The sequence below is a fragment of the Aspergillus ochraceoroseus genome, assembly GCF_002846915.1.
Source record: "Aspergillus ochraceoroseus IBT 24754 chromosome Unknown P175scaffold_14, whole genome shotgun sequence".
Taxonomy (NCBI): domain Eukaryota; kingdom Fungi; phylum Ascomycota; class Eurotiomycetes; order Eurotiales; family Aspergillaceae; genus Aspergillus; species Aspergillus ochraceoroseus.
The window spans coordinates 25,623-42,838 of record NW_024468489.1 but is presented as its reverse complement, the minus strand read 5'-3'; the positions used below and the strand labels follow the sequence as shown (position 1 = coordinate 42,838).

General features: G+C 47.9%; 7 protein-coding genes across 7 annotated transcripts; 3 read left to right on the top strand and 4 right to left on the bottom strand.

Moving 5' to 3' along the window:
* Positions 1 to 1,586: 1,586 nt before the first annotated feature.
* P175DRAFT_0561303 (uncharacterized protein) lies at positions 1,587 to 2,631 on the top strand (the record flags this gene model as incomplete). Its single annotated transcript, XM_040901039.1, has 4 exons — positions 1,587 to 1,699; positions 1,779 to 2,165; positions 2,218 to 2,341; positions 2,457 to 2,631. Exons 1-4 carry the CDS (start codon positions 1,648 to 1,650, stop codon positions 2,629 to 2,631), a joined length of 738 nt encoding a protein of 245 aa, XP_040748297.1. The 5' UTR covers positions 1,587 to 1,647.
* A 630-nt stretch (positions 2,632 to 3,261) lies between these two features.
* Positions 3,262 to 5,111, top strand: P175DRAFT_0536468 (uncharacterized protein; the record flags this gene model as incomplete). The annotated part of the gene is made up of 7 exons (XM_040900309.1): positions 3,262 to 3,368; positions 3,428 to 3,626; positions 3,696 to 4,005; positions 4,065 to 4,374; positions 4,431 to 4,742; positions 4,811 to 4,930; positions 4,976 to 5,111. 7 exons carry the CDS (start codon positions 3,262 to 3,264, stop codon positions 5,109 to 5,111), a joined length of 1,494 nt encoding a protein of 497 aa, XP_040748296.1.
* Positions 5,112 to 5,832: 721 nt separating this feature from the next.
* On the bottom strand, positions 5,833 to 6,346 carry P175DRAFT_0536467 (uncharacterized protein; the record flags this gene model as incomplete). Its single annotated transcript, XM_040900308.1, has 2 exons — positions 5,833 to 6,012; positions 6,071 to 6,346. The coding sequence occupies 2 exons, from the start codon at positions 6,344 to 6,346 to the stop codon at positions 5,833 to 5,835; spliced, it is 456 nt and encodes a 151-aa protein (XP_040748295.1).
* A 530-nt stretch (positions 6,347 to 6,876) lies between these two features.
* P175DRAFT_0505404 (uncharacterized protein) lies at positions 6,877 to 8,242 on the bottom strand. The gene has a single exon (XM_040898087.1). It carries the CDS (start codon positions 8,197 to 8,199, stop codon positions 7,315 to 7,317), a length of 885 nt encoding a protein of 294 aa, XP_040748294.1. The 5' UTR covers positions 8,200 to 8,242; the 3' UTR covers positions 6,877 to 7,314.
* Positions 8,243 to 9,724: 1,482 nt separating this feature from the next.
* On the top strand, positions 9,725 to 10,936 carry P175DRAFT_0561299 (uncharacterized protein; the record flags this gene model as incomplete). Its single annotated transcript, XM_040901038.1, has 5 exons — positions 9,725 to 9,829; positions 9,984 to 10,143; positions 10,206 to 10,264; positions 10,524 to 10,732; positions 10,793 to 10,936. 5 exons carry the CDS (start codon positions 9,725 to 9,727, stop codon positions 10,911 to 10,913), a joined length of 654 nt encoding a protein of 217 aa, XP_040748293.1. The 3' UTR covers positions 10,914 to 10,936.
* Positions 10,937 to 11,234: 298 nt separating this feature from the next.
* P175DRAFT_0505403 (uncharacterized protein) lies at positions 11,235 to 12,837 on the bottom strand. The gene has a single exon (XM_040898086.1). It carries the CDS (start codon positions 12,564 to 12,566, stop codon positions 11,301 to 11,303), a length of 1,266 nt encoding a protein of 421 aa, XP_040748292.1. The 5' UTR covers positions 12,567 to 12,837; the 3' UTR covers positions 11,235 to 11,300.
* A 742-nt stretch (positions 12,838 to 13,579) lies between these two features.
* On the bottom strand, positions 13,580 to 17,070 carry P175DRAFT_0519588 (spherulation-specific family 4 protein). The gene is made up of 5 exons (XM_040899112.1): positions 16,524 to 17,070; positions 16,055 to 16,406; positions 15,560 to 15,828; positions 14,329 to 14,686; positions 13,580 to 14,238 (listed from the first exon to the last, which is right to left on the bottom strand). Exons 1-5 carry the CDS (start codon positions 16,763 to 16,765, stop codon positions 13,930 to 13,932), a joined length of 1,530 nt encoding a protein of 509 aa, XP_040748291.1. The 5' UTR covers positions 16,766 to 17,070; the 3' UTR covers positions 13,580 to 13,929.
* Positions 17,071 to 17,216: the final 146 nt, after the last annotated feature.

Here is a 17,216-nt window from a genome sequence, read left to right as displayed (position 1 = left end):
CTGGGGGATTCTTGCTCTTATTCTATCATTGTGCTGGGCAGCTCAGAGTTCTTCAGGGATATACAGCCAATAATGTGTATTGCCAAGTAACTAGTAGTTATTTATAGAGAGTTTCTTTATTCTCTTTCAAGTTGGAAACGCCAATCATGTACGGAGTAATGGAAGTATCCACAAATTGGATTCAAGCTTGTCTGGAGGTACAGGTTCTTCCATTCTAGGGCTTGTTGGCCAGTGAATGGCTTAAGGGGTCCAATTTAGCGGATTTCGGCAAATCCGATGTCGATAAAACACATGGAAGTGGCACGATGCGGAAACATACTGTTTCAGACGAGTAGATGCCGAGATGATTGGGAAACCCAAGAGTTGGCCATTCATATTGCGTGACTGCATTTGAGTCGTAGTCTTTATTTGTCCGGACAGGTACAACAGGAGCTACGAAACTGATAAACTACAAAATGATTTGCATTGAGTGACCTGGGAGGGATTCAAATCCTTATCAGAAGAGGGTAAGAAGGGTAAAACTGGTAAAAGTTGAGGTATACAGAATCCGAAGTAAGATCAGTGTAGCTATATATAAAGTGTAGAGGAGTATGTCACTTGGGTAGGAATGGTATTAGTATACTCCGTAGTCTATTGATTTAAAGCACTACCTAGATTTAGATCTAGATCTTTCTCCTAGAATACTAGCTCGATCAGGGATTCATCATGATCTAGACAAGTTTGAGCATAAATGTACTCCGTCCTCTTCATCCAGACTTCTTTTGTTGTTTCTCGTACCCAAATTGGACAATCTTGTCATGTGACTGAGATGGCTGACGTGAGGAGGATCTCACCTCGCGGATTAACTATAATCCACCGCGGATTAACTAAGTATCCGCCAGGGGTCGGCATTCTTTCGGAATATTCTCGTCTCCTCGGTCAAAATAAGGTTAGGGCCGAGTATATCCCGAATCAGGGGCAAATATCGGAGGATGTTGCCCAAAATAATCTTATATGGCTTTGCTTTGCTTCCCCTTTCCATTTGATACAGAGAGCTCTGCAGTTCTCTTAGGGTTACCAACACTAGAGTGGGCAATACCTTTTAACACTTGCATGCCTCTCCTGATGACGGGTGTCGTGATATTTATCTGCACTCAAGACAATCAGCCCATCCTGATCCCCTGCTGATAATAATAATTTACCAGCTAAGCACAGACTGTAGATCGAGGCTTCGAATCAGAATTCTTCTATTCACCGGTATTAAGGCACTTTTCATAGCATGAGTAATCATATGATTGTAGAGTCATATTTTTTTGTAGTGATTCAAGATAAAACTGTGCTCGGTTCCCAAGGCACAGTATACCTCCCCTGCTGCTTGCGTGATCAAGTTAGGTGCAGCGCATGCTAACAGTACTTGTCTGGATTTTCTTCTCCTAACGTCCGCTGTTTAGGAATACGAAATAATATTTCCGGTTGTGGCGATTGATCACACCCGGCAAGATTACGCCGTGCAGTCTTGTTTCGTGCTCCAGGTGCACCTATTTAAGGCTCCTGAATCCCAGATCTCTAGAAGGCACAATATTTATACTACACGACAAAATCAAACCGCTCTTTCTAACATATTACTTGAATCATGTGTTCGTCACTCTGCAATCTCGCCCCCGAGGTATGTCGCCCAATATCCCCCTTCAGCGCACAACACTCATAGAACCCATAGATTGTGGATTCTATCCTCTCTCACCTTGCCACCAATTCCTTGGGCGAACTTCGTTGCGTCTCACACTGTTTCCGAACCCTAGTCAGCCAGCACGTCCACCACAAGATACTTCAGCATAATTCTTCAGCCGCCCTGTCCAAACTCGGTCTCATCATATCGGACCCAGCGTGCATGAAAACGCATGAGAAGCTCGGGTTTACTTTCGGAGGCTTTGTGCTCTCACCGCAGGATATGAGGCATCGATCCTCTTCGAGTGATTTAGAGCCCTGCTACAGCAGATTAATTATCTCTGAAGATGCCGATCAGCCCTGTCTGGATCCTTTCACCAGCATCCCAATTTATTTGGACGATTTAGACCTACTCTACCAGCTGTGTTATTGTCTTCGTTGTCGGCGCACGCACATGGCTGGAAACCCACGCAGCCACCACCCCGGTGAGCAACAGCAAGGCACTATCCGACTCTGGAAGAGTTGGTTGAATGAGAAAGTAGAGGATATCGCCCCGCTCGCGTTGGATAATAGGGTCGTCTGGGCCGGATGTTCACCTGACGTTGCTTTTCTTTTTTCGGTGCAAAGATATTGCTGCATACCTGATGATGCTCACCACCAGATCTCGTCACCGCACCCATATTTCTCTCAGTCTGAAGTATGTTACAAGGTGACCGTGAAAGAGATATATGTGGAAACCTTTCATCTGTTTTCTTTACTGGACTAGAGTCGTGATATGAGCAAGTTGAACATCTCTCACATGCCATCATGAGCCTTATTCCACCTAATAAGCGGGTTCTTGCCCACCGCGAAGTTCCTGTGTCACAACGTCAAGTACTTACGGCTTCTCTTTACGCCCGGCAGAGGTGCACGAAGATGGCCGGAATTCCTTCTTCTAAGATGCACTCGAGCCGAACAAGTCCTGGTGGTGCAGGTCTAGGGCAGTAGCGATGGAACCTGCAGGCATCTACTTTGGGAAAGATTTCCTTTGGAAAAGTGGATGCACAATTATCCGGTTTCTGTCTATCGGTGTGATATTCCAGGGCTAAAATATGAAGCCAGAAGATTGTATCTAATCAGCATAATTGGGTCATATCCACCATGTGTCACGATTCGACTCCCGCCGCTATTCGCGCTGCAGAAGTTAATGTCCCAGTCACCAAGGGATCAGTTTATCCTCGCCTAAATGATTATATATGGAATATATGCATATCAACTTTCCAATCTTTGATATTCTCACCACCTTTGTCTCGTGCGATTAGGGATTGAATCACGAAGCAGTCCGAAAAGTATAAAATCACCTTATTATTGATAACTTTGTGTCCGTTTAACATACGTAATTAGTGGATATATGTGCTGTCGATGAGGGACATAAAATTATCGATCTAATTTCAATATGAAAAGGACCCTGATGGCTACATGCTGTGTATTGTGTCCCTTAATATCTCCACTGAGTACCCTCGAAGCCATGACTTCCACACTTGAATCTCACAACTACGATAAAATGTTGGACATATTCACTTGATTATCTGCCACTACAATTGGAAAACTCATCAATATACAGCGTATTGTACAAGAATGAAAACGGCTTCAGTCTTGCCCAAATCCGAGGCCAAGGACGAGACGAGTTTGGGCTCCTCGGACTATGCCTGGGAACGCGTAGAGGAAAGCACGGCACGCAGGAAGTAAGGATCAAAAGAAGACGCACAAGCCCCAAAGATATTCAGTACTGATACCCTTTCAGAATTGACTTTTGTGTACTGCTTCCGCTCTTCCTGGGAATGATCATGTTCCAGCTGGATCGCATGAATGTTGCAAGCGCACTCACTGGGGGCTTTGCGGAGGATATATCTATTGATCAAGATACCATCAATCTAGGAAATCAACTTATGTTCCTTGGGATCATCGTGTTGGAAATCCCTTCCAATATGGTACTCCAGCGGGTGTGTCTCGCGCTTCGCTCCACGCATGTGGTACGGAATTACAGACAGAAATGCTAATGCTAAATGCAGATCGGACCTTGCAAATGGATCCCCATCCAGGTATTTGTTTTTGGGCTCACAGCAATTATGCAGCTTTTTGTGCGCAACCGCGCTGGATTTCTGGCCGTTCGTATGCTCCTGGGGCTTGTGGAGTCTGGCTACATCCCGGGTTCGCTCTATACTTTATCAACCTGGTATCCCCCCCATGAGCTGGGTAAGAGAGTGGCAGTGCTATTCTTTGGCATGTTCGGGGGAAATGCGATATCGCCTCTCCTGGGTGCGGGAATCCTACGCTTGCATGGAGCCATCGGGATGAAGGGCTGGCAACTGATATTTCTGAGTATGCGAGCCCTGAACACCATCCCTGCATCCCTATTCCCCATTCTAACAACAACTCAGTTGAGGGTCTGGTTACACTATCAGTTGCATTGCTTCTATGTTTTATTCTGCCGCAAAGCCCTGCATCTCCCAAACCACTGCTGCTAAATGGGTTACTTCGGCTGTCCGATCGAGAACGGCATATTGTCAAATCAAGGTTGGGGTTGGATAACGGGCCATTCTCTGATCATGGCCGCATAAAAACTGGAATCTCTTGGACAATTCTGCGGGACACCGTTCTCAACTACCGCCGATGGCTTCACTTTATCGCCACGCCTTGCGTCTTCTCAACCTGGAGCCCTTTGACCACGTACACTCCAAGCATCATGATGTAAGTCTTCTGTGCCGTCCACGTCGGGCAAGTGCATCGGGCTGAAATCAGACAAGGTCTCTTGGTTTCACTAGAGTCCAAGCCAATGCGCTCAGCGCCATCGGTGCGCTATTAGCTTTGCCGCTCGTGTTCTTCTTCGCCTGGATGAGCGACCGAACTAAAAGACGAGGTCTACCGGTCATCGCCGCTATCCTATGCTATCTTGTTGCCCTAGCCATAGCTAGATCTATCTTGCCCCGTGCGTCGAAATGGACCCGGTTTGGAATGTGGACCATGATCAACGCATTTGCTGTGTGTTATCACCCTGCCCACAATGTCTGGGTACAGCTAAACTGTCAAAACCAAGTGGAGAGGAGTATTACGATTTCGTATGCCATTTACTTCCTTGTATCTTCCGGCTTGCCCGGGGGCTAACCTTTGGCTTAGGATGTGTAAGAATTGAATCCGCCCATCAACCTACGCGTTATCTGATCTTTGCGGTATGTATAGGGGTGATGTTCGCCAATTCCGGTATGATGGCCGGAAGTCAGATATTTCGTGGAAATGACGCCCCAGAGTAAGAAGAGCACCATCGAGGGGATTCCTACGCTAACTGGTGTAGATACCTGTCTGGGCTCCTTATTATGATCGCCTTGGTCTCCTCGGGTCTCGTTCTTGCTATCTTCCAGGAGATGCTTTACTTGACGCTCAACTCACGTTTGCGACGTAGTGGATCCAAAGCTATGTACACTCCGTGAATGGTATTATAAGCTATCTATGGGCCGTATATCCTGATTCTAAAATCGTTGGTGCATAGTTATCACAGAGGGTTGAACTGGCTTCTAGGACTCTCTATCTCCGTTATGTTGACTTGAAACAAAACTTGCATTGATGCCTTGCTTGCTAGAGGTTTAAGGCACTACTATCCCTTATATCACTAGTAAAATAGAAAATCCGAGGCTGTCTAGCAAAAGGTTTATAGGAACCGAGCCATGATTTAGCGGCCTATGTCGCAGTCAGGTATGCACATCAAATTGTACTATTCCCATCAGCCAGCCCAACACACAAGGCAGAGAGAGTTCTACCAGGCAACGTTCAATGGAAAGGTGTTCGGCTCCTGTATAGATTTTAAATTAGATATTGAGATCCTTGTGCGATATAAAGCGACTTTTTACTACTACTTCCTGCTGAAAACGATTCACTTTCCCTATATGCATGCTTGGGTCTGCTCTCGCTGGCCAAAACCACGGCAAGAGCTATGCTTCTGCTTTGCTGGCCTCCAGGGAAATCTGGAATTTATATTAAATTAATATTTTTGATTCAGCGCTCATTCCATATTTCCTCGCTAATGTACATAGAACTGATTATGCAAATACAGGTTCAAGGCCAGACTCCATGTATCGGGTCTAGTCTAATGCATCGGTAATCGTTTGACGCTCGTCTATCAGTGCGCGACAAGCTCAGCAGAGTAGCAATCGCCTAGGAATCACCGGCAGTAGAGGCAAAGGTTAGGATAACATGCACAGGAGCGTGGATATGTTTTCCATTGAGAGTAACAACTGCATCACCTTCGGGAGCTTGATCGGAGAACCACAGTTGCCCTCCCCAAGGCTCGCCTCCGGTATTTCCGACGTTCGCTTGAAGGTAGTGAGCAGTTCTCTAAATTGAAGCCAGTCAATCAGCCTTCCGATATCTCAATTTGATCGACTGTTCTTACATCCTGGTTGGTATGGGTTCCAACCCAAGCTGTGCTCCAGGTAGTAGTGGTGGTTGTGATATTGGAATCCTCGTCCAGGATTAACCAGCCGTTCTCTGTAGAAATACCTCCCTGGCCGTTCCCAAAGACGGCAGCGCAATTACCAGTATTGACGGTCCATGCTCCGTCCACATTGAGGCATCCGGAGGTGGACAGGTCACCATTCACGGTGACCTCGATTCTGCCTGCGCCTCCAGGAGGGTACATGGAGAGCTGGCCGCGGGAAGGGGACCTCATCGCCAAGGTTGCAGTAATAACTGAAAGGTTAGAAGAGAGCTTCATCTTAACTTCTGATGATACTAGCGGAATTTCTTGCGGTGGGATTAAGTATAGATCAAAAAAAAAAAAGCCCGGGAAGTAGGAGCAAACTCGGATTGATTCCTCCCATTTGCTAGAGGATGTTTGCCAGCTTTATAGACAGACCCTTGAACTTATGTTAAACCTAGTATTCTTTGGTTATTAGATAGAAGTGGCTATTCTCGTCGAGTTACATCCACTTTGATCTACTCTAATCCCAGAACCAGACTGAGAGCAAAGTAGGTCACCTAAACTTGGAGTACGAATTCAGAGTCAATTCATTGGGCCGTACAGGATCCAACCGGAGCCTATCGTGTTGGTAGCAACCCCTCCTATACCAGGACGTCCCGTGAGAAGACCTGACCGAAACATTTCCCAGAAAATCTGCAGTAGCATGCAATGGCTGCATTATGCACATAAGCTCGAGCTGGCTGGACCCTTCGGGAATCGCCGACGTAACTTTACTGTCTGAGAACAACATGCCACTCCCAGGCCCGTGTGAACAAGTATAATACGCTAATATCTTTATCATGCGTGTCTGGCTCTTGCATCAAGTATTGTCAAGATGCATTTACCAGTAATCAGTCAAGTAGTAGTGAAATCTCCTGCTTACCCACTACTTTGTGGCCTCATAACTATAATATGATCAAACATCATTCGATTAGGGCTCGGGAAATATTGGTTTGCCTCCAAGGCCGCCCGCCGAATGCAGGGTAGTTTTGGCAGAAAGCAAACTACAGGGATGGGGTACAATCATGTGTTTATGCATAGTAAGATTTATCATTGTTATATGTAAGTGTGGTGCGTCAGTAGCTGATGTCTGAGGTTGCAACTCTCAGTGTGAGTTGCTTTCTTCCAGGAATCATGTTATATAGAGTGTCTTGAAATGACGTGCTCTTACTTCTCTATCAACCCCTCGCGTGTATATCCAGATTCTCCGCATAGGCGTTAACATGATATTCCTTGAACTTCCTTGTCGGCACCTGGGTAGCAAACATGATATCAAGCTCTTCAAATGTACGGCCCTTGGTCTCAGGAAGTCGGGAATATCCCCAAACAAGAGTGGCAAATGCAAAGCCAAACCAGAAAAAGCCAGTCTTGCCTCTCCAGTTCCAAGCGGTCGGATTCATCATGTAGGGTTCAATTACGTTAGCCACGACAATTGCAATATAGTAAGTGTTGCGAGCCAGCACAATAGTCTTTGAACGTAAGCGAGTCGATGAGACCTCTGGGGCGATTGCCCACCCGAGCGGCCCGACAGTGAGCGAGAAGGTGAAGAGCCAGACAATACATAGCATAGACTGGGTCCATTCGATGCTATTATTGTGCTTGAACAGCGTCAGGACTCCGATGACGAAGAGATACACAGACATGAACGCTAGCCCACCCAGGTACATACACCGACGGCCAAGAGCCTTCATGATGAACCAGGAGATAACCGTGCCAACAAACGCTATGGCAGTTCCTCCCAAATTAAGCTTATAGGCGTCATCCGAGCTCATCCCTGCTTGCTGAAAGAAATACGTTCCCGAGAAGGCGAATTGACTTCCGGCCAGGACTTGTCCGGCGAATGTCATGCAAGCAATCTCTGTGCGTCGGAGATTGCTTCCCCGGAAGCAATCCAGATAAGAGCTTCCTGTCTGAATCTCGGCTTCCAGGTCATTGGTGTGGATCATCATAGCAACAACCTGGCACGCATTCTGTTGCTCTGATTTGGCCATAAGTCGCTGTACGGTTTTCTCCGCGCTGTCATACTGCCCCTGGCGCACCTGCCACCAAGGAGACTCGGGCATGAAAAATGCGATGAAGAATAGCGGTACAGGCCAAAGCCACTGCACGGCAAAGATTATTCGGTAAGACCATTCGTCTGGCCGGGGAAGCAGACCTTGGAGAACTCCGGCGCTAATGAACTGGCCGATGGCAAAGCACATGTTCACGTAGGCTGTAAGATAGGAACGAAGCGCCATTGGTAGAAGCTCAGAAGAGTAAGCAGGACCAAGAGTTGCAAAGATACCCCATGGTATACTGTTGAGTTCTTTCAGTTAGTCCTTTCCTTTTCTCTCAAGACAATGGAGCTCAATCTCGAGGGAAACGTAGGGTGAGACCAACCCACATAAAACCTGGCCCGCAACCTGAAGTCCTACGCTTTTCGCGAAGAAAGAGACGAAGATGAATGCGCACATGCATAGTAAACCTACTAGGAATACTCGCTTGAAGCCGTAGTGCTTAACAAAGTAGCCATTTAAAAAAGCCCCCAGAATACAGCCTGCGTTGCCCCCTGCTCCTAGAGCCGACTGCCATGCCTGCGGAATCTCGTACCCCTTGTTAGGATAATATTGGCCGAACTGTTCCTTGAACTCCGGGTAAGCGTAGAAATTCCCAATAAGGTTGGTGTCGTAACCCTCCATGACAATCGACATGGAAATGGTTAGGGACCAAACCACTGCCCAAGGGTAAGCACGCAACGCTTCGCGCACTGTCATGGCATGTTCACTGATGTTAGCTGCTTGAGCTTCCTTAGAGCTAACTTGCCAGCCGACTTTTTGAGCCTCTTTTTCATGGTCCCGTTGAGCATCTTGAAGATCCACATGGAAGGCAGCAGCAGGGAAATTGTTGTTTTTCTGTTCGTCCATCCTCCAATGCTTCTAAATGTTCGAGGGTGCCAGGTATTAGCATGCGATGATTAGAAATTCCTGGAGGACAATTAATCAAGGGAGAAAAGGGGAGTCCAGAAGCGAATCTGCTGTGTAACCACTGAATCTAACAAGGTGAGAAAAGGCCCCCTTGAATGAATTCAACCTCCATATTCTGAAGTCATTCAAATGTGAATACTCTAAAAGACTGGATGGAACAGGAGTCATGAGTCTACTTTGTAAAAGCTTGAGAATGGTTCAAAGGCTGTATAAATAAGCTTAAATTACCTAAACAAATATAGAAGAATACTTCTAACATAGATATTTATAAAATCTTTCCAGGCCTTCACAAGTCTATGAAATAACTAATCTTTAATCAGCAGTTATGAGATAGTTAACTAGCTATTGTTATAGGATGGTACGCAAGCTATTAGGGCAAAAGTCAAGTATAAAAGTCTGCGCAAGTGCCTCCACTGCCATATGAAGATGAAGAGTGAAGCAGCTCTTGGGATCCGAGCCGTGAAAAGCCTCCTTTTCTGACCAGCTGACAGCCTAGCCTTACTCTCCGAACAAGGCACTAATACAGTCTCTGAATATTCTGTAGTCAGTTGAGGGATCAGGTTCCTTGTCTATACTACCAGTCCTCTATAATGTGCCAATAGACTATCTTTGCTCTGGGCATCACATGGATGACATTGAATATGAAGTTACACAGGTTAATCTCACCTCTACTTTTCCTCCTCTAAGCCAAACTGTGTACCCCGAAATTACTCTCTCAGCGATGTGCTATGTACGGAAGGCGGAGGAAAGACTCGAATAATAACTGCACTATTTCCTTGCCCTAAATCCCTGCTCTCAATCCGCATCCTTCCTGCCAATCGGCTTCGACCAAAGTGTAACTGGTTAATGCGGTCAGATTTGCAGAATACTGATTAAATAGATAGGTACCCGACATCTCTGCATCATCGAGCAAGGAGATCGTCCACGTTTGTGGGCCTATCGGTAAGGTTCAATGCCGTAATATATGCGAGGGACCTCCAGTCTTCGGCATACATACGGCCCCCAACATGCATCCTCTCGTCCCCGGATTAACAATGAAACAGGGTACGGAGTATGAACCAAAAATCTGCCCAAAGACCCCGCTTGCTTACCACATTTTCCCATAGGAACGGATCCTGAACGCAGAGTGCATGGTCCTTCGGCCTGGAACCGGATCCACCGCAATGTACGACCCTGCCTGCCTGCCTGCCTGCCTGTCTGTCTGCCACGCTCTCCGAGTGGGAAGTCTGCATGTTCCCGATGTCCAGCAGCACCAAGAGCCGAGAGTCGCTGGCTACATTCGCAACCCCCCCCCCCCCCCCCGGAGCCCAAGATAGAGATGCGATGCGATTGGCTCGTGGCGCTTGTGCATGTGTCTCCTCGGGCCAGCCCGTTCCGATAAAATACATGAGATACGTCTTATCAGCGGGATTCTAGAATCGCAGGTGGGTTATGTGATGGCAGGTCGAGAACGGTCCTGGGCCCAGCAGTATGGTCCGCATGGGCTAGAGCATAACTTTGCTTGGATGGAGGTGCGGGAGGATCACCATGCAGATATACTCCTGTGCTCCTGTATGCAAATTCGGGGACAGTGGGGTAGTATGATGTGGCCTCTGGAAATGAATGGCCAGCGCTGCGCTTTCTCTGGGGTCTGGTAGGCGGCACATAACTATCTCTGTTCAACTTGCAGACTCAACTGGCTGCACCCTACCAGGGCCATCTGGGTCACAGATAGAAACGAACCTTGCCAGCGGGTCAGTTTCAGCGAGAGCGGGCCAAGTGCGCGTACGCGTACGCGTACTGCGTATACATCTGGACATAAGAGGGCGAACTAGGTGAGAATAGCAGTAACTTGCGGGATGTAGTTCCACAGTGTATGTATAGCGCTAGCTAATATTGGGTCATCAATATAAATACTGTGTTTTGTTAGGTTACGCTGTTCAGTAACCGTTGCCTACAAAGGGTTGTTCCAGATAAATTAGATAGTGAGTAGATATATATATATATATATATATATTCGCATATCATGGAGCCTTCAAATAGATCATCACATATCAGAGAAATCCATTGAACATAACTTGAAGCACTTGATCGATATCAGGGGACATTTCGTGCCCGATGTAAGGAGCCTATATTGATGACCAAACTTCGAGCAGGTGAAGAGTATAAACTGTATTAACTAACATTCTATCAATTACTAAAGACATTATTAACATAAAACATTAAGCCTGGTCTATTCGGAGATAATTCCACAGATCCTCGCAAGCATCGCGCAAAGACTTTTCCGTCCTCCATCCAAGCTCTTGACCTGCCCGGTCAGGTATCGCGACACACGAGCCTACATCCCCGGGCCGGCGGCCAACGCGTTTGACCGGGATAGATCGATGGCTCACTCGCTCGAGAGCCTCAACCACTTCAATTACAGAGTGTCCCGATCCTGTGCCGAGGTTGAAGGTACGGAAATTCCCTTGGATCCGACCGACCTGCGCGGCAGCCAAGGCAGCGATATGTCCCTTGGCAAGATCGGTGACGTGAATAAAGTCTCGCACTGCGCTACCATCGGGCGTGTCCCAGTCTGTACCAAAGATGCGCAGTTCTGGGTTCTGGCCCGTGAGAACCCTGACGACCGCTGGGAGCAGATTCGATGGGCTTTCGCGTGGATCCTCGCCCAGTAAGCCAGAGGGGTCGCAGCCGATGGGGTTGAAGTATCGCAGGGCCACTACCGTCCAGGAGGGATCCGATTTGCAGACATCCGCCAGAATAGCCTCGCCAAAGAACTTGCTCCGGCCGTAAGGATTGGTGATGCCGGTGCAGCCTTGCTCCGCGTGCAACCGGACGCCGTCGGGGCTCGAGTATTCGTGTTTCTCGTGCACACAGTCCTCTTCTCGAATCCGCGGGGTGTTTTCAGACAAGGTGCCGTACACGCTGGCGGAGGAGGAGAAGATGAAGGACTTGATATCGTATTCCTCCAACAGACTGATCCAGTCGATTAGGCCCTTGACATTGTTCTTGTAGTACTTCAAGGGGTGTTGGATGCTGTCCGCGACCTCTTTGAAGGCCGCGAAGTGGATAACGCCTTTGATGCCGGTTCGTTTCGGTTCGGTTCTGCAGGTCCCAACAGCGTACGATGCCAGAAGCAGCCGCATGGCGGATGTGTCTCGATAGTCTGCGCAACAGAGGCGCGCTTTCGGGCAGTTCCTGCGCTCCCTGTCGCAGTGGGCCTTGGCCGCCAAGAGGATCCGGTCAAACACATCACGAAAGCTGTTACTCAGATTGTCCACAATCACGATGTTGTGCCCGGCCTTGAGCAATTCCAGGGAAGTATGGCTCCCAATGAACCCCAGACCACCGGTGACCAGCACATATTCCTCGTCGTGTTCGCCCGGGACCTCGATATTGTCCTCGAATTCGGTCGCCGGCGTAGGAGGATCTGAGCAGAACTGCGGCGACGTCGTGCCCGCCGACAAACAAGAGGGGGGAGATGACATGACGGGAAATCACTGTGGGAGGGAAAGGACCGACTGTGACGCTGAGGACCTCTTCTCTTCTCTTGTCCCTTGTCCGCCCGCCAGAGGAAGAGGGAGGATGGAGCGAAGTCCTATTCTAATGGCCCCGATTGACGCTATTGTGGATTGATTACGCCCTGTACTCCGTATTACAGGTCCTTACAAGTTTCACCTTGTCTACAGTGGGGGAACCGTTCCAGTCCATTCTGAGTCAAGAGTTACTCCAGTAGCCACTGGACGGAGACAAGAAAATTCTGCTTGTCTCACTTCTTATCGGGATTGAGGCAAGTTCACTGCCTTGCCGAATACCATCCTGGGTAGTTGTCCCCGACTCAGCCCCGTCGTCCCGTGCTTGGGCTCTTGGTCCAGATTCGATAGGGGTTCTATGCGGCTCCTGTAGCAGTCTTTTCTTGTCAAAAATAGCAAACTTTTAACTTCTAGTCGTCTAGTCGTCTAGTCGTCTACAAGGTGGCTGGCTGGCTGATTTGACGTGAGTATTCCGTAATCTATACTGTCTCTCCTCCTCTCCCAAGACCAACTCTAATATAAGGCTACGTACGATATTGGACGCAGGGTCGGCTATCATTCCCCTAGAATAAGTAGCTGTCATCATAAGATTGGAAGCATCGATGGTACTCTGTACCATGGGAGCAGAAAAACCATGTGGTGAGACTTTGACGTCGGGTATTTGTTTTTTTGTGATCCGGACTACTGGACGTTTGCTATCCAGAGTTCGTTAGCGAGAGGTCTGTGTCTCATTATGAACCTTGGGTAGGGATCTAGCAAATGTATATCGATCGAGAGGCCGCAATCGTTGGTTAAGGCGGGTCACATTTTGTTTTTTTTTTTTTTTTTTTTTTTCCCCTTCCCTGCGATTGGTAATGTTTAAGATGGGGAAATGTACAGAGTACTATACTTAGGGTTAAAGGTCTTCTTCCTTCTAGAAGAGGTGGCTCCGGTTGCAGAAGAATCCTATATTATGGGATATGTACGGAGTATAACATCAGGACAAAACGAGAAACGATACTACCAACTCCGTACCGGAAGGGAAAGTCGATTAGAAAGCGCATCCGGTAAGGAAACTTCTGCAAAAGAAAAGCCCGAAGCAAGAAGAACTACGATCAGCACTAAAATCGCCGGAGCCGCCGGGTCGAAATTTGGATGAATCCCAAGGTCCAACTCGAAAGCCACGTTTAAGACATACCCGACAACGCTAGACCCCAACTAAGACTTGTCAAATCGGTATCCAAAGAACAATACGCGGGAAAAATCAGGGAAAAAATCGGCCGGAATCACTGCGGCCCAAATCGAAAGATCGTACCATGGACCTTTGTCGCTTTCTGTTTTACTCCGACAAGGCCTGCATAAAATCCCCCCAACTGCGAGGGCCAAATCGCTCGTAGAAATCTCCATGAATCTCGGTTACAAAGATATAAGTGGAGCGATGCCGTAGCTCATGGACTAGAGAGTGGATGTCCTCCGCTGGCACGGCATTTATCATAAAGCCCGCGCGAGTCCGGTCATAGTGGAGTTCCTTTAGTCGGGTTTGAACCTCGTCGGATCGGTATCGTTCATAGGGCTCCTCGCAGACAAAGATCAATTCGGCTGAATCTGCCAAAGTGGCGTCAGGAGGAGTGCCCGGATTATGGACAATCTAACTTTGTTAACTTTGTATTGACTTTGCTTTTGTTGTTGGTGGTCTGGGGTAGAAGCAGAACAGCAGAAAGCAAAAATCAGCACCTACAAATCGGTCTGGCAGAATCCCGGACGAGTTCTTAATAAATTGGGACAACCCCGTCAGATATTCCGCGCGCTCAGGCGAATAGTGATTCGGGGTCTCATCCACAAAGATCCCTTGCACGCCTAGCCGAGTGTCCTCGTATTTCTCGGCCCAACTGGCGTACCGCTCGATCTCTGCGAAGGCTTCCGGGAGGGGCTTTCTGCAATAGTCGATTCGGATATAACCTACGGTGTACACGTTGGCGTAGGAATTGAGTCGAGGCACTTCGCGGGCATAGTGGGCGTCAGGGGAGGGCAATTCGCCTGGTCCGCTATTGGGGTTGACGATAACCAGGAAGTCGAGGGTGGGATTGGCTTCAATCCTATGCAGTAGTAAGTTGGTATTATTTATGAATCCCACTGCACCATTCGTTTCTTTTTCCTTTGATTGATTCCCCTTTTTTTGCTTTTTTCCTTTATTCGTCCAGGCACTTACGCTTCATAGAGTGGAGCCCATGATTCAGGAGTCAAAGGATAGATATACAAAGGGACCACGACTGCAGATTTAGGAAGCATCTTTGGAGGTCCCTGCAACGAGTTTCCCTTTCTTCTGCTTCTTCCTTTTTTGAGTAAATGCAAGAACCAGCCAATAGCTTTCATTAACTAGAGGGGATGGTGAGATTTTCTGGCTTGTTTCGTGTCCTTGAACGCAGCCAATTTATAGGTACACAGTAAGGGCTTTTTGCCTAGCAACTAACCAGAGCTACTATGTAACTGACAATACTAGTGCTTACCTGGAGGTATACTGGCGTCAAGGGAATTCCCTAAATAGTAAACTAAATCAGATTCATTGTGATGGTGCCGCAGACTAAAAAAGCCCCGGCGCCACGCTTTCGGCCCAGATTTATTAATATTATCTCAAGATAAGGTACAAAAAAAAAAAATTCCAAAAAAAATTCCATGCACGCTATAAACATGACCAATCACATATACCCCCGTAACTCGCATCAGCCACGCATTTAACAGGTGGATATCCACCAGGGTAAGGCGCAATCGAACCAAGGAAATGCTCCCCATGGTCTGGAGAGGAGCGTTGTCTCACCGAAACCCCCCTCAACAACCTCTCTCTCCCTCCCCAGAGCTGGCTGGCGGATGCCAGACTTAAAATTTGGGCAGGAAAACATTAGTACGAATCCCAATAGGTCAGTCAGGTCGGGACTACATTGCAAAATTCTTCCAATTGCGGGTCGAAGGACTCATAATAGCTTTCATTTAGCGTCGTCACAAATAGGTAGGCGGCTCGCTGGCTGAGTCCGTTGATGAAGCTTTGGAGGCTGCTGACGCTCATCGTGGGCACCGAATGAAGGATATACGCGTGGTCACTTCGCGGCTGGGTCAAGGCCCGGAGTGCTTTCTGCTGAGTGTTGGATTGATAAAGGTCGTATGCCTGCTCGAAAACAACGGTGACATCGGTGTTGGAGTCGGCCAGACGTGTATCAGGGACGGTGCCTGGATTATGGATGACCTGTGGATTCGTCAGTCCGTCAGCCAGCCCATGATGTAGGAACGCGGTAGTGGCAAGAGGAGAAACAACAGTTCGCCAACGAAGCGAAGGAAAGATCTAGGATCCACCCTCGCCCAAAGATCGTCGGACCCATTCATGAAGCCTTTTTCTCTCACGCCGATTTGTTTCATTTGTTTTTTTTTTTTTTTTTTTGGTTTTTTTTTTTTTGATCTTGTGCACAACTTACCATTCGATCTCCCTGAATCCCGGTAGCATTCTTAACCGCCAGGTTGATCCGGTTCATGTACTCGGCCGCGGCGGAAGTGTACTGATGGGGCGCTTCATCGAAGAAGATGCCATCCATGGCCAGGGCAGAGGACTGCGAATCCCAGTCGGAATATGTTTCCACATCGTCTAGCACCTCGGTGATGTTTCTAGTGGCGTATGAGGTGCGCACATATCCCACCTTTTGCACATTAGAGTAAGTGCTAAGTTGACGCACCGCAGCCGCGTACTCGCTACTCGGAGACGAAGACGAGCCTGGCCCGCTTTGTGGGTTCACCACCACCACAAAATCCAGTTCGGGGTGTGCAAGAGCGCTGAGATTATATTTAGATCCGGATCAATGTCTCATAATCAAACGTAGTAAAATTATGGGATGGGAAGGGGGAGTGTGAGGGGAAGAGGGAGGGGTAGGGTTAGGGGGGGGTACTTACGCCTCATACAAAGGGCCCCATGTTGCGTTGGACTTGGGATAGATATACAGTGGAAACAGCACTGTGGATGGCTTTCCTCGATGATTGCGCCGGGGCAGAAGAACAGCTAGCGGGACAACAATTACGACAATCACCACAATAATGACAGCAACCACGAGGGAGATGCACCAGGGCCGGCGCAACTTGAATTTCTGGCGCAGTGATCGGGTACCACCCTCTGTAGTATGCTTAAGGGACTCCATCCTGGGGCACAGTGAACATACCCTGCCAGAGAGGAAAATAAAATAAATAAATAAATAAAACGAAAAAAAGAAAAAAGAAATCAAAAATAGAGGCGGATCAGAGGTCGAGCAGTAGTGATCGTGCAACGGAGGGGATAAGGCTGTAGAAATGGATATTATAACAAGTTGGTAGATGACCCAAAAAACCACCCCAGCACCGGAACCCCGAGATCAGGATAGAGAGAGTATGAGCGAGTCTGGGTCGCTCTGGATCAAAAAGAGTCACAACAATGGCACGGAAAGAAAAAAAAAAAATTAGTCCTAGGCTTTCCTATTTTGACTTCGGCGGCGTCTTCGACTCTTTGACACCTAGCGAACCACGCCGGAGGAAACAATCCATAAAGAAAGCACTGGCTTACGCACAAACAGAGGTCTTATCGGTCAGCCCTAGCCTGCATATTCCGGACAACTG

Excerpts from the sequence above, each read along its gene's own strand:
- P175DRAFT_0519588 (XM_040899112.1), bottom strand. The coding sequence starts at position 16,765 with ATGGAGTCCCTTAAGCATACTACAGAGGGTGGTACCCGATCACTGCGC. Across the intron at positions 16,407-16,523 it reads TGGGGCCCTTTGTATGAGGC|CGCTCTTGCACACCCCGAAC; the intron begins GTAAGTACCCCC and ends ATATAATCTCAG. Across the intron at positions 15,829-16,054 it reads GGATTCAGGGAGATCGAATG|GTCATCCATAATCCAGGCAC; the intron begins GTAAGTTGTGCA and ends ACGAATCCACAG.
- P175DRAFT_0505404 (XM_040898087.1), bottom strand. The coding sequence starts at position 8,199 with ATGCCCGAGTCTCCTTGGTGGCAGGTGCGCCAGGGGCAGTATGACAGC.
- P175DRAFT_0505403 (XM_040898086.1), bottom strand. The coding sequence starts at position 12,566 with ATGTCATCTCCCCCCTCTTGTTTGTCGGCGGGCACGACGTCGCCGCAG.